Genomic DNA, 14,838 nt, shown 5'->3' on the forward strand with positions numbered 1-14,838 from the left:
TCTTCTTACGTTACCTTTCTATTAATTTATTGACCTTTTAACTCTCTACCCTTTAGACTCCTCAACACAAACATTCCTCTCTCACACCAAATTTCCAAGCCTAAAAACTGCTTGCTCCTCTTTAGGACACATGCTTTCTACCCTCTTTTAAGTGACTATTTTAGCAATCTAAGGCCTTGACTGTCGGACATAATAAAGCACCAACATGCACGCCTCCTTTCCCTGGCCTCCTTCCTAGCTTTCTATCTTGCTCACGGTTTCTCACCCAGATTTCGCCAAAAGTGAACCGAGAATGCTTACCGACAAAAGTGACCGATTGTGTTTTTTTTTTTTTTAACTTGATGATTAAAGAAGTGATTTTTAATAGCTCCTTCGCTCAAGTTGCAATTTGGAAAGAGAGACAGACACCTCTAGGTTTTTGAAGCTCAGAGTTCTCAGTTTTGGGCTCCTTCGTCTGTTATTGCTTTCCATCTATATACCCTTTTTGTGAAGAAATTTCACCAACCAGCATCAAAATCTCCACATACATGCTAACTGCATCCTCCAGTCTTTTCGAATCTTCCCCATCTATTTTCTCCAGCTCCATTTGACACAATTAATCTAACACCAACTTTGAGGATTATATCTATTATATATATATAAATATATATATATATATATATATATATATATATATATATATATAAACCCACCCTTAGTCTCAAGGATCTGCTTATTTAATTTAAAAAAGAGTTTTTCTACTTATAATTAAAAGAAAAAACTAAAACATTAATAACTTTTTAGCATAATTGACGTGGTGTGTCGGGTGTATAGAAAATAAGGTTTATAAATATATTTTCACTTTAAAAAATTTTTCTAAATCCGTGTTCTTGCAGTTCCCTGTTGGAATGGAAGTACAGACAATCTCTTATGAAAGTTCCCTGTTGGATCATCTGTCTGAAAGTGTAACCAATTGAAATTGTCTGTTTTCTCAAAAAAAAAAAAAAAAATTGGAATTGTCTGCAATCCAAGCTGGAAATTATAAGATAAATGATCCCAGAACATTAGTAGAAACAGAGATGATAATTGGACAGCCGAAGACACGGGAGAGGGACCGTTCATCGTGCACAACAGAGAGTAGCCGCGAATGATGGAAAAACACGTAGTAATTTAATGTAACGACATCCTTAAAATGAAGATTCTTCATTCGTCATTGACTCACTGTGGGTTCTTTTTTTTTTTTTTATTTAGTCGGTCTTTATACCATTTCTAATCCTACTTGGTACCAACACTTCCTCTTTCAGATCTAACGGGCGAATTTCTTCCTGCTCTTTCTCGTAAACTACCTGATTTCCGTCTCTGCAATATCACTCTCAAGGAAACACAGAGAGAGAGAGAGAGAGAGAGAGAGAGAGATAAGTCGGAGAAGAAAGAGGGAGATTGCGTTAGTAGCGGTTTACAACAAACATTGCTCTCGGCATTTATTGCCTGTTAAGGTCGTCTCACGCTCACGTTTTTCTTCTTGCATCTCTCTCTCTCTCTCTCCCTCTCTCTCTCTCTTCTCGAGCTAGAATTCATATATTAGCAGATCTCGAAATTTGGTTCTAGTTGATATTCTGACCTCCATTGGCCGTCTTCAGTTCTTGCTGCCTAATCTGTAAGCTAGGATTTGTTTTTCTTAAAAAAGCCGGATCTTAGGGCTTTGGTGCCTTTTGGTTTGTGAAATGGTACGGTCCATTTGGTTGCTGAGAAAATTGAGGTTTTAGGTAATGATCCTTTCAATGTAAATAGAATGTCTGGTATTGGTTGTGGATCAGTTCCTCTGGGCTTTTCATTTCCCATTTTCCGTTCGGTTGCCGGGACGGAAGAAGAAAAAATTGAATTTTATTTGTGTTTTCCCCTCTTTTCTGCTGTCTGCGTTTTCTAGAAACTAAAGGGAGCATTCAAATTCTCTTACCGTTGCTGATTTTATTGTTACTATGATAGTTATATATGCGCACACTCAGACTTTACTCATTCCATTATTATAGCTTTGAATTTGGAACTTGCTTTTGCCCCTGCAGAACATTCAAAATTCAGCGACCAAGTTCAGGGGGCGACTTGCCCCAGGTTCGGAGGGTGAATTCAAGCACCCTTCCTTTGGGCATGGATGACGAATTGGAGAGCGGTAATCTTGGGCCTTATGCTGACAGGCCAAGGACTTTCCCTAACATGCGTAGTAAAGCTTACAACCCATTGGTGAGGACCTTAAATGTGTAAACTCGTCTCATTCTGAATTAGTAGATTTTCAGTTCTGCCACGGGAATGTACATTTAGATTTTTATCAGTGAATATGAATGCAAGTCATGTGGCTGTCTGAGATCAAACCCATTCCCATACATTTATTGTGGTGAACCGAAGTTGTTGTTGCTTTAATATCTGCTCAGTCATAGCATGGGTACGTGTTTTCCTCTTTCTCCATGTAAGGTTCATGCATGCCTTTGCTTCTTCAAGGGGTAGGTCTAGGATTTTGTCTCCTCTGTGTTGTTGCAGCAAGTGAGTTACTTATTGTGCTTTTGATATGTGACTGGTATGATAGGAATCTATTGTGTTATCTGACTTTGAATATCATCCCAGTAAGCGTAATTATTGTAACTTCAATAATACCATATTGCATTGCCAATGACCTGTGTTAAATGGAACTTGCACCCTCCATATGAGTGTGTTGCTGGGTAAGATCATGTGTTCAAGTTCCGTGGAGTCTATGAGTCATATATAAATGAAAATAAAACCATATTGTGTTATTTGGGCTAATTGGAAACTAGTAGAATGTTGAAAGAGAAGTAGCACTGATCACCTCAAATAAGAAACGAAGTGAAACATGATTAAGATTCGAACTAGAAGAAATATATGAATATGAAATTGACAATATGCATATGTATACTGACACACCCACTTTTATAAACGAGAATTTATATGAAAGAGAGGGTAAGACATCCTTGAAGAGTAGACGAGTAGAGAGATAACAAGGGATAATTCAATTGATTGTTCTGAGCACTTCACCCCGTGTTGGAAATTGGCAGCTACTTGCAGCAAACATAAATGAGGATAGGGCTGGCAGCTGCTGAGCTTATATTATAGAGACGTGATAGATATGTACAAAGAGATAGCTTGAGGTGGAGGGTTAATAATCACAAGATATGTACAGTCAAGGCGTATTATAGCATCTTGACTACACATCTTGACAATATTCCGTTCCCATGGAAGAATATTTGGAGAGCTTGTGTGCCTTCTAAAGTAGCTTTTTTTGTTTGGAATGCTGCTCTTGGGAAGATATTGACCACGGACAATTTGAGGAAGAGAGGTTGTGTATTGGTGGATTGGTGCTACATGTGTAAAAAGAATGGAGAATCCGTGGACCATCTCTTACTACACTGCGAGGTAACAAGGGTGTTGTGGGATGAGAGCTTTCAAAGGGTTGATGTTGCTTGGGTTATGCCTTTGAGGGTGGTGGATTTGTTGGGTTGTTGGACAAAGTTGCAAGGCTATCAACAAGTGGCAGCAGTGTGGAAGATGATTCCGTTGTGCATTATGTGGTGTACTTGGATGGAAAGGAATACAAGGTGCTTTGAAGACAAGGAACGCACAATGGCCGAATTGAAGAATTTTTTTCTCCACACTCTAATGTGTTGGTTTTCCACTATTGTTTTGCATGGGGACAATATTTAGGATTTCTTGTCTTTAATTTATCGTTCTTAGAATATATTTAGGAGCACTTATGTATACTTCCTGTGTACAAGGGCTATACTTTTTTCATCCATATATATAATATCTATCTTTTACTGATAAAAAAAAAAGAAAAGAAGTCACTTAAAAGCATGGTTTGTAAGCTAGGTTTTGAGAGGTGTATTGAGAGAATATACACAAAAGATATGCTAGCTAATTGAAGTTTCCATTCACTTGTAAATTAGGAATAATTTTCCACTTTCTATAATGCAACGCCTAAACAAATTTCTTTGAAGGTCGAGAGCGGCCAATGAATGAGCTTAGAAATTTTTTTTTCAATACTTTATTCGTTTGGTTGATTGTAATTGATTTTCATGGCATGACTTTTCATGAATTCCTTGTATCACTAAACTAGCATGCGTAGGCGTTGCTCTGGTACATGTCCCATATACTTGGGCTCTTGCCTATTCTTATGATCACTACAATTTTGTTTGCCGATCAAAAAAATAAAAAATAAAAAATAAAAATGCAATGCCTAAACAAATTTAGAGGAGTGGTGGAACATTAAAAAATTCTCTTCTCTTCTCTTCTTCCTCCTCCTCTTTTCTCTCTCTTTCTGGAGGAAGCCGTCTCAGAAAAAAGGATTTTCAGAGAATGAATCATTCTGTTGATGATGCAACTAGGCTCCTTGGCTATTGTTTCTTCTTTCTGAGTTTGGAGTTGGTGAGTTAATTGTCAGCTTTCCTGGACAAGCATCTAGGCTTCCAATTAAAGGAAGCCTTACATGCCACATCATTGTCTTGAAAGTGTGGATTTGGCCTTCATGAACTTATATTCTTTCAGCTTTCTTGGACAGAAGAACAACCTGGTGTTAAATGTAACGGAAATTGTGACTGGTGAAAATGCAAGTTGCTTTCTTTTGATGACAATGATTGGCCCATGTCAACTTAGTTATCTCTACTTACCTCTAGATGCAGGATTTATTAGATTCTTGTTCATTTAATGTCATTTTATGGAGTTTTTATTGTTATCTTGCTCCATCACATATTGTTTTTTCGTTTGGTTTTTTCATGCTGATCTTCTTTTACCTTGACTGGATAGAACTAAGTTGTTCTGTTTTGCAGATTTTTCGAATTCTGATGGGAATAAATTTCCGTGTTCTGTTAATACTTCTCTTCTTGGGATTGGGAGTGGTCTTTTACATTGGAGCAAGAACTTCTCCGATCATTGTGTTTGTCTTCTCAGTTTGTATTATGAGCTTTCTTTTGTCAATATATCTTACTAAGTGGGTACTCTCCAAGGATGAGGGTCCTCCTGAGATGGTTCAGGTACATCTATTTTCAATCTCTTTTGCTCATATTGTTATTTTCCTTTTTTCATTTTTTTGTTTTACAGAAATTATTTTTATGGTAGATATTTCTTTTTCTTTGTGGTGGATCATCATGTTTCTATAGCTTCTATTTGCTGTCTGTGCATGGATGCTACCATTTATCATGTGGGATTGTGATTTCTTTCTATTTTTCTGCTTAGAAAAAGATACAATTGACATGTTCGTACAACAAATTTAAAGGATTCCTTTCTGTATTCTTTGTTGTTAGAAAGGGATATTAAGAATAGGGCAAAAATAGAGCGACAGAAATGAAGTGGGAGATATCAATTTGTTTTGTGGCCTGATAGTGATTGGTCTCAAGCACTTGCATTTTGAATAAGCAATGCACAAAACTGGTTGTGTGATATAGTGGATAAGATCAAGACTATGGATTTGATAAGTTTGGGAGTTGGGTTTTCTGGAAGACGATTGCAGACTTCACACTTTATGAACTTGTGAGTTATGAGTGGTGATGAGATGTGTTGAATAGTTGAAAACTGATCTACTTTCTTGGGAGCTCACCATGAGATTAAATTAAGAAAAATCTTCAATCCAATTCAAACTAGGTTAAGAATATATCAATGGCGGATGACCTCTTTGTAAAAGTTGAGTTATCCCCACTGTTTTGTTTTGTCAAAATCACTCGATTAACTGGACCATTCATTTAATTCGCTACCAATTCTCACATGACATCCAATCCTATTTGGTGGTGCTTCAGTACAGTTTTGCAGATGCCATTGTCTATTCACAAGCTTGTGGATCTCGACTTTGGGACTTTTCTATTTATGGACCTCTCTGAATTTGTATTAGCCATATTTATTTTGTTTGTTCAGTGTTCCTTTGCATCTCAAGGAATCATAGATAGGGAAGAAAATTATGTATAGGTTCCCTACCAAAACATTTAAAACCTTTTGGTCTTCAACACTTGCAAGTATGGTCTTAAATTTTAATAAAAACGGTAGTGTTGGAGTACCATTGGGAATTGATGAGCACATGTGGCATCCTAAGAGTTCCATTTGCTATGTTTTAGCTGAAGATTCCTACATTTCTTTTTTTATGAGTAAAGATACCACATTTTATAAAAGCTCTAGGGGCGCAACCCAAGTACATTGAGGGTATACAAAGGGGGATGCCTAGTTTAAGGAAGGGAAGGGTAGATGGATTAGTAAAATCCACAGAAGATTCAAAGGAAAAAATTGCTTTTTGCTGTGGAAAGGGTGCAATGAGGAGGCGGTAGTCAATATTTTGGAGTGTTGAACGATCATGTTAGGTTCTCTTCTACATTTCTAAATCTCTAAATCCAATATGCAGAAATTAGGAAATCAATTTGAATTTAAATGTCATAGTTGGCATTTTTTTTTAATTTTAAAAAAGACATGTTCTTAATGTTTATTTCATGTTTTTTTTTAGGAAAATAGTTGCAACATTCCCCTCTTAAACAAAAAAGAAAAAGATTTGTCTCGGTAGTCATAGGTGATGTGAACTGGGGTTTCTGTGGTTTTTGATAGTTGGACAACCTGATGTTTTGTGGCCTAATTCTGAAGGCAAGATCGTTAGCTTGGGTAATGGTCGAGGATCAGCATTAATGTTACTGAATAAATAGATGTACTGAAATTAGTAACTTTGATGCAGGTGGTAATAGGTGGGTGGTCCAGTACCAAGCAAGAGAAAAATACAGAATCTAATACATAATTTTACTTCTATAGTTACTTATAAAAAAAAATTTACTTCTTTAGGCTGAAAGCTTGGGCTAGGTGGTTTTCTAGATCTTATTCATAGATATTTAAAAGAGATTGTGCTTTATGTACAGTGAGTTACATTTGGATTCTTTTTTTTTTTTACTTATAAAAAAAAAGTAGTAATTCTTTACTATACCATAGATGAGAAAATAAGACAACAAAATATGCCGTGATTGCCTCTGCATGTAGAATTTGAATGTTCTTGCAAAAAAAAAAATTGTGTTCTTTCTGAACTCGTCGTTTTGTTCTTTTGATTGGTACGATATACACACACCCTGAACTCACTACCCCAGCTTCTACCTTGTTCTTATGGGTGGGTAACTGACTTGTGGCTCTGAATTTGAAATTTATCAAGTACTTGCCCTGAGCTTATCATTTCACTTTCTAGATATCAGATGCAATACGAGATGGGGCTGAAGGTTTCTTTCGAACCCAGTATGGGACTATCTCCAAAATGGCATTGTTGCTAGCACTGGTTATTCTGTTCATCTATTTGTTTCGCAACACAACTCCTCAACAAGAAGCTTCTGGCCTAGGAAGGTGATAACATAATTTAATATTTGCTATAGAGCACCTTTGTGGTACTAATATTTTTTTTATTTCTCCATAATGACACAATTCACAATATTGAATCTGCTGATGCAGGTCAACTTCTGCATTTATCACTGTTGCTGCATTTCTTTTCGGGGCTCTTTGTTCAGGTATTGCAGGGTATGTTGGGATGTGGGTGTCAGTTCGTGCTAATGTTCGAGTCTCTAGTGCTGCTAGACGGTCTGCAAGGGAAGCATTGCAGGTTGCCTCCTTTTTCTAGTTCTTTATCTTAAAAACAGTTTTAGATTGGTATCATAAATGGAGGTATCATGTGCAGATAGCTGTTCGTGCTGGTGGTTTCTCTGCCTTGGTTGTTGTTGGGATGGCTGTAATTGGCATCGCCATCCTTTATGCCACATTTTATGTTTGGTTGGGGGTGGATTCACAAGGATCAATGAAGGTTACTGATTGTACGTGTTGGGTTCCTTTGTTCCTTCACTTATTATTATAAAGCCTAGTGCATCAAATTCATCTCTTCTTTTATGTTTCATAGTATATCAGGAATATGGACTTGAACTTCATTGTGTTATCTTTTTAAGATTGCGGCTTTGCTGCAGTAAAGCCTAGGAGCAACCCCTTGTCAATTTTTTTTATTTTGACTTTGTCTTTGTGTCTGATTAGCATCATGTAGTTTTATCTGCAGATGCAAGGTATCAGGTACCCCTCTTTAGTGGAACCAAAGCTGGGAAATGGGCTTTTAACTTGGGAGATGGTTTCAAAAGGGGAGGGTGGTCATTCATGTTTTCACAGTTATTGAGGGAACTTATTGATTAAAATTCACTTGATGCAGTGTTATCACTTGTGTGACAGTTTAAAATTTAATTTTTTCCAAATTTAAATTCGATATACTTATGGCCTCTAAGAAATGCTTCATCGATACATATATATATGTATCCATATATATATATATTCATATGATTGTAGTGTACGTCTTGGTCACATGGTATGTATTATACTATTATGCATCTTACACTTTATCTTAAGATAATAAGAACGCTATCTCTCAAGGTTTGTGGTGCATTATTTCATATGTTTGCTGTATGGATACTTTTATTTTATTAGCTTATGCTATGAAGAGTTCCAGAAATCGATTGCTCTTTTTTTTTAACAAAAAAAAAAAATCAAAGCTTTACATATGCTGAACTTTCGTCTATACTAAACCATAATTTGACTAAAAGCATGCATGTGATTGTATCTGTTGGCTGTTGTGGCTGTGTACACCTTAGATTTCACAGTTCCTCTAGCCATTTATTTTAGTCTTATATAACTTGTTAGCTGTTGTTTCCATTGTTTTCCGTGATCCAGTGCTTGATGTTAATGTTCTTGTCTTTCAGTGCCTCTTCTCCTTGTGGGATATGGTTTTGGAGCTTCTTTTGTTGCCCTGTTTGCTCAGTTGGGAGGTGGAATTTACACAAAAGCTGCTGATGTTGGGGCAGACCTTGTTGGTAAAGTAGAGCAAGGAATACCTGAAGATGATCCTAGGAATCCTGCTGTGATTGCAGATCTGGTAGTTACCCCTTCTCTTTTATTGATTTTTCCTGTTATTTCCTGTATATTTTACTTTTGGAACTTTTTGTTCTGGGTTCCAATAAAATTTTACTGCCTTTATTTGCCTCTACAATGACCGTTATTGGTGAAAGTTGGGCTGGAATTAAATTATTAGGTGTATATTAAAATGTGTATGTCAAAAACTGAAGGTTAAGGTTTGATTTTTCTTATTGCATTATAACTATGTGAAATTGTTCTATGCCTGAATGATTGTTTCATTTTCATACCACAATGAATTGCACGATTTATTTGCTACTTGAAGTCTTTGTTGAGAAGGTTAGACAATGGTAGTCTTCTTACAATTTTCCAAGGCACCCTCCAAACTTAAGGTATCAGAAAGGGATTTAAAGGTTTGGAGCGAATAGACTTTAGGCAATGTAGTTCAGCAGGTAAAGTCCTTTATGGAAGAACTAAAAGTTGTGGGAGGTTTGGCGACCTGGAGCAGGTTACACTATCAGAGGAGATATGCTGAAGGCAGAAGTCAAGGTCTCTATGGTTATAAGAGGGCGACAAATGCACATAGTTTTTCCATAGAGTGGCCAAGTCTAATAAGAGATACAATATTATTGAGATGCTCTTGCTTAATGGCTCCATCTCTATTGAACAAGAAGGGATTGAGAGTCATATTGTGCAGTTATATGATAGTTTGTTTAAGTCAAGTTCTAAGCTTGATGACCGAACTTTTGAATTTATTGGGGAGGAGGAGGCCTCGGGGCCTGAGTGACCTTTCAAGGAGATGGAGGTTCTTAAAGTTGTGAACGGTGAAAAAGCTCCGAGTGCAGATGGCTTTTCATGGCTTTCTTTGAATTCTATTGGGATGTGAAGGATATTCTTCAAGTTTTCATGATATTCATGCCAATTGTAAGTTTGAAAAAGTCATATGCCCGTTTGATTGCTCTCATACCGAAGAAACCGGTGGCTGTGGATGTCAAAAATTACAGATCTATTAGTGAGCGGGGTTTTCAAGACATATATCTAAAGTTATTGCTCATAGATTGCATATAAATGAAAGAGAATTCCAATTATAGTTGCATATTTATAAACACTGATAAGATTGCTTAGGGATTATAAGTTGGCATACCCCAAAAACAAGGGGATGTGGTTTAATCCTCTCTCTCTTTGGTTGAGAACTTTGAAATTGAAGAAATTTGCAGATTATAACTTTCTAGCTTCTACTCTCTTTCTTTGGGTTATCTACATCCTCATTGGTTGTTTAGACACATTAATTTTTGCAATCTACTCATAAAAAATTTTGCAATCTAGGTTGGAGATAATGTGGGTGATTGTGCAGCTCGAGGTGCTGATCTTTTTGAAAGTATTGCAGCCGAAATAATTAGTGCTATGATACTTGGGGGAACAATGGCTCGGCATTGTAAAATTGAAGGCAAGTAGAGTGTCTGAGTATATGTTACTTTGTGTACGCACACGCACAGTTGTGAGTGTGTGCATTTGTGTGTATGTGTTAAATTGGCTCATGCATGGCCCATTTTTTTGTGCAGATCCATCGGGTTTCATCTTGTTTCCTCTTGTTATTCACTCTTTTGACCTTGTGATTTCATCTGTCGGAATACTTTCAATCAGGGGTAAACGGGACTCTAGCTTGAAGTCTCCTATTGAAGATCCAATGGCAATTCTTCAAAAAGGATATTCTCTCACGATAGTGTTATCTGTTCTGACATTTGGTTTGGTAATATTTTATCTACAGTTTAGAAGTTTGTTTTTAAAACTTTTTAACTTTACCATAATTGGTTAGGATTCTAATTAACAATTTTCTTTTTCACTATTCTTATCATTTGTAAACATTCTGGCTTTAAATCTAAAATTTTAGTAGTGTTGGAGACAACATTATTTTTGCTTTTGATTTGTTTGCATACTGATTCATGATTCTATTGGTGGTTTTAAATACTCTACAGTCCACACGTTGGTTGCTTTATACTGAACGAGCTCCTTCTGCATGGTTCAACTTTGCCCTGTGTGGGTTGGTCGGTATCATTACTGCATATGCTTTTGTTTGGATCACCAAGTACTATACTGACTACAAGCATGAGCCTGTACGTACATTAGCTCTTGCAAGCACCACTGGTCATGGGACTAATATAATTGCTGGAGTCAGTTTGGGCCTGGAATCAACAGCTCTTCCTGTTCTTGTCATCAGTTTATCTATTGTTTCAGCTTTCTGGCTGGGTCATACATCTGGACTAGTGGATGAAGATGGAAACCCAACTGGTGGGCTGTTTGGAACAGCTGTAGCAACAATGGGAATGCTCAGCACTGCTGCCTACATTCTAACCATGGATATGTTTGGTCCAATAGCGGATAATGCTGGCGGCATTGTAGAGATGAGTCAGCAGGTAACCCTTGAGTTATGAATTATTTAATAATTAGACTTGATTGATGAAGAAAATTGTTGTGTTTTCCCCTCGATATCATCTAAGCATATATCATTTTTCTCGCAGCCAGAAAGTGTTCGGGAGATCACTGATGTTCTTGATGCAGTAGGGAACACTACAAAAGCTACCACCAAGGGATTTGCCATTGGTTCTGCGGCACTTGCATCTTTCCTTCTGTTCAGTGCTTATATGGATGAGGTAGCTGCATTTGCTCAGGAACCTTTTAAACAGGTATAGCAAAACATATTTCTGCTATTAGTTAATTGCTTCTGTTCCAAGTGCTGTTGCATACTGTCTTAAATTCTGCTATTTGAAATTGGCTTTTAGGTTGATATTGCCATTCCAGAAGTTTTTGTCGGTGGATTGTTGGGCTCGATGCTTATTTTTCTATTCAGTGCATGGGCCTGTTCTGCTGTTGGCCGAACTGCTCAGGAGGTTGTTAATGAAGTTAGGAGACAGTTTATTGAGAGGCCTGGTATAATGGTGAGCATAAGTTTGCTTAGTATACTTGGGCCTTTGTCTATTTTATGCTCAATACAATTTTGTTTATTGATCAAAAAGTTTGTTTAGTAATGCGCGCCTTGTTCTTTAGTTATTTGTTTTAAGTGATGCATTGTTTTTACTTGCTGCAGGACTACAAGGAGAAACCAGATTATGGTCGTTGTGTTGCTATTGTAGCATCTGCTTCTCTGAGGGAGATGATAAAACCTGGTGCTTTGGCTATTGTTTCACCTATTGCTGTTGGTGGGTTGGCTGCTCTTGTTCTTGTTGTTGCCTTTGTCCAGTGTTTCCATGCACATCAATATTTTTTCATTGCTGTCACAAAATGTTTTAGAAAGGGAAATAATGAATGTTTAGTTTGTGTTCACAGTATTGTGGAAATAATGTATTGCACCGTTCTGATAAGACAAATGCAAAAAGATCAAATTTCATGATTCGTGTAATTGTTGCTTTTAGATGGGTTGGGCAACATACTTTGCAATATTTATTGAAGATTACTGTTGGCTTTACTTGGTGTCACGTTTGTGGATGCATTATGAGCCAGTATTGTAAGAGCTTCTGCAATGGGATTCATATATGGCTGACAAGATGTTTTTAGTTGATATTAATCTTTTTATTTTTAGGCATTTGTCGGCAGATGCGCATGGCAACCCATCCATATCTGTGTCTCATTACACAGTTCAAACTGAATACCGAGGGATTTAATGACATATCTACACATTCTTTGACGTGAGAATGTTCCAATCTACTATTTATAACCATGTGTTGTCGTTGTCGTTTCTATTATTGATATTGTTACTATTACTACCACTTTAATTGTTATATCTACTCCCTCCTTTTTAAAATGGATGGGGTTTTCTTTTTGCATTGTCCTATGTGTTTCTAAACATCAAAGTATTTATCAATTCCTTTTCTCCTATTACCCTTAAATTTAAACTCATCTCTTTACAAATTTGAACTCTCTTTTTCACTTTTCCCCAATAATAGTAATAGTACCATGTGATTGAATTAGCAGTTGCAGTAGTGGTTGTGGTGACTGCGGCGTTATTTTAAAATAGAAGTGTTGTATGACCACTCAAGTGGTCCATATGTTCAAAAGCATATTTTTAATATTTTTTGTGGTGCACTACCTATTTAGTGACTCGTCTTTTGCATATCTGTTGTATCTGTTTATGTTTATATCTTATATAGTGAAGGACTCATTGAAGTTGGTTCTTATCACCTGCAGGTTTCCTGTTCCGGATTTTGGGTTACTATACTGGGCATCCTCTACTTGGGGCTAAAGTTGTGGCTGCTATGCTGATGTTTGCCACAGTTTCTGGAATTCTTATGGCCCTTTTCCTGAACACAGCAGGTGGTGCCTGGGATAACGCAAAGAAGTACATTGAGACAGGGGCTCTTGGAGGCAAAGGGAGTGAGTGTCATAAAGCGGCAGTTACAGGAGATACGTAAGTCTTGTTGATGTTCTCTTTTTTGTTGCTGTTCTTGCCACCGCTTTGGTTGCCTTGGTAGTTACAGAAATAGGGTATTCTGTGTCTCCTTCCGCATGAATTGGTGCCTCATTTCCTTGTTTCTGACTGGTGGAATCTGGTATACTGCGTCCCTTTTGTGTCCATATTCTACCGTTGTGCTTTTTATTGTTCATTAAAAAATTCAAGTAAACACCTAAAATTAGGTACCTATAAAAAAACATCTAAAGTTACGTAATAGTTTCCATATTTGGTCAACTGGCAAAGCATGAATCAGACCAGCCCCCCAACCCTGAAAAAACAAAACAAAAAGTTTTTTATTTTATTTTATTATGGTTAATAATTAAGAGGAAAGAAATACGGGTAGCATGAGACCTATAAAACTCAATTAGGAATGTTCTGGTGATGTGGAAGTTAATTACCTAAAAAATGTGTTGCTAACACATGGAGTTAAAAAGGTTCATGATATTTTAATAGCAGTGTGTACTGCATTTTTTTTTTTTTTTTTTGCCCCACTGTTCTTGTACTCTGCACCCTTGATATCAGGCTTTGCAAAATACTATAAGAAAAAGGAAATTAAAGTATATTTTGCTTATTTGATCAAGAAATCAGGTTCCTTGAGTTGCATACTGGATATCAAGTCTCTACAATTTGGAGGCCTAGTCTGACCAGATTTTTTTTGCAGGCTTTTGTTTTCAATATAATGCGGATTACTTAATGATGTTCCTTCCATTGTAATCTTTTTACTTATTAGCTACGCTTTACCTGTCCTGCAGTGTGGGAGACCCGTTCAAAGACACAGCTGGACCTTCCCTTCATGTCCTCATAAAGATGCTTGCGACCATTACGCTTGTCATGGCTCCAATCTTTCTGTGAGATTTGTTTTGAACTATATCCTGTTGCAATCTCACACCCCCTGTGGTCTCACCAAAGTATGGCACCCATTTCCCTTGAATACATAGATACTTTGCAAATATAATGGTAGGTATTTTCATGGATATCAAGGGTGCCTGATTTACGGTCATACAAATTTTCTCTCGTGCTTAATACAAATAAGATCTGTTTAATTTACTGCTCCTGTTAGTGTCAAATTGTTACTACAAAAAAAATACATATCGGTTTATGTATTGAGTTATCGGCATTCGTGGGATCGGTTTGAGTATCTTCTATTTTAATTTTCCATGTTTAATTATTTCTTTTTTGGTTGCTTGATCAGAATGGAAATGATGTAATCTAAAGCCTTGTAACAGGCGGACACTCCTCTGGGGAGGTGGACTTGAAACTTTTTGTTTATGGACTTCATCTTTCCCCCCCTTTTTTCTTCTCAAATTACTCCCCTTAAAAGTGTGAATCATTATTATGTGAGATTGTAAGATCTTCAACATATCTTGAATTGGAGATAGAAAACCGTTGGGACAATGTGACCTTTTCCTTTGCCTCTTTTATTTGTACATAATCCTCCAATTTATCTAGCTGCTGTCTCTGTTGTAAAGATTTTACTAGGATTCAATGGGGCAGTTTAGGCTGTTAAACTTGTAGGAGACAAC

General features: G+C 36.9%; 1 protein-coding gene across 2 annotated transcripts; it reads left to right on the top strand.

The window, feature by feature from the left end:
• The first annotated feature begins 1,206 nt into the window (after positions 1 to 1,206).
• Positions 1,207 to 14,362, top strand: LOC121257397 (pyrophosphate-energized membrane proton pump 3). 2 transcript variants are annotated; one of them, XM_041158390.1, is made up of 15 exons: positions 1,207 to 1,475; positions 2,043 to 2,217; positions 4,809 to 5,012; positions 7,181 to 7,332; positions 7,438 to 7,585; positions 7,661 to 7,793; positions 8,718 to 8,890; positions 10,195 to 10,315; positions 10,431 to 10,618; positions 10,845 to 11,282; positions 11,388 to 11,552; positions 11,649 to 11,804; positions 11,954 to 12,065; positions 13,051 to 13,270; positions 14,068 to 14,362. In XM_041158390.1, the coding sequence occupies exons 2-15, from the start codon at positions 2,125 to 2,127 to the stop codon at positions 14,165 to 14,167; spliced, it is 2,403 nt and encodes an 800-aa protein (XP_041014324.1). In that variant the 5' UTR covers positions 1,207 to 1,475; positions 2,043 to 2,124; the 3' UTR covers positions 14,168 to 14,362. The 2 variants fall into 2 exon arrangements, with proteins under 2 accessions (XP_041014324.1, XP_041014331.1); XM_041158397.1 differs by lacking the exons at positions 1,207 to 1,475; positions 2,043 to 2,217 and having other exon boundaries at positions 4,874 to 5,012; positions 7,188 to 7,332.
• The last annotated feature ends 476 nt before the right edge of the window (positions 14,363 to 14,838 follow it).

Source organism: Juglans microcarpa x Juglans regia, chromosome 1D (genome assembly GCF_004785595.1).
Source record: "Juglans microcarpa x Juglans regia isolate MS1-56 chromosome 1D, Jm3101_v1.0, whole genome shotgun sequence".
Taxonomy (NCBI): domain Eukaryota; kingdom Viridiplantae; phylum Streptophyta; class Magnoliopsida; order Fagales; family Juglandaceae; genus Juglans; species Juglans microcarpa x Juglans regia.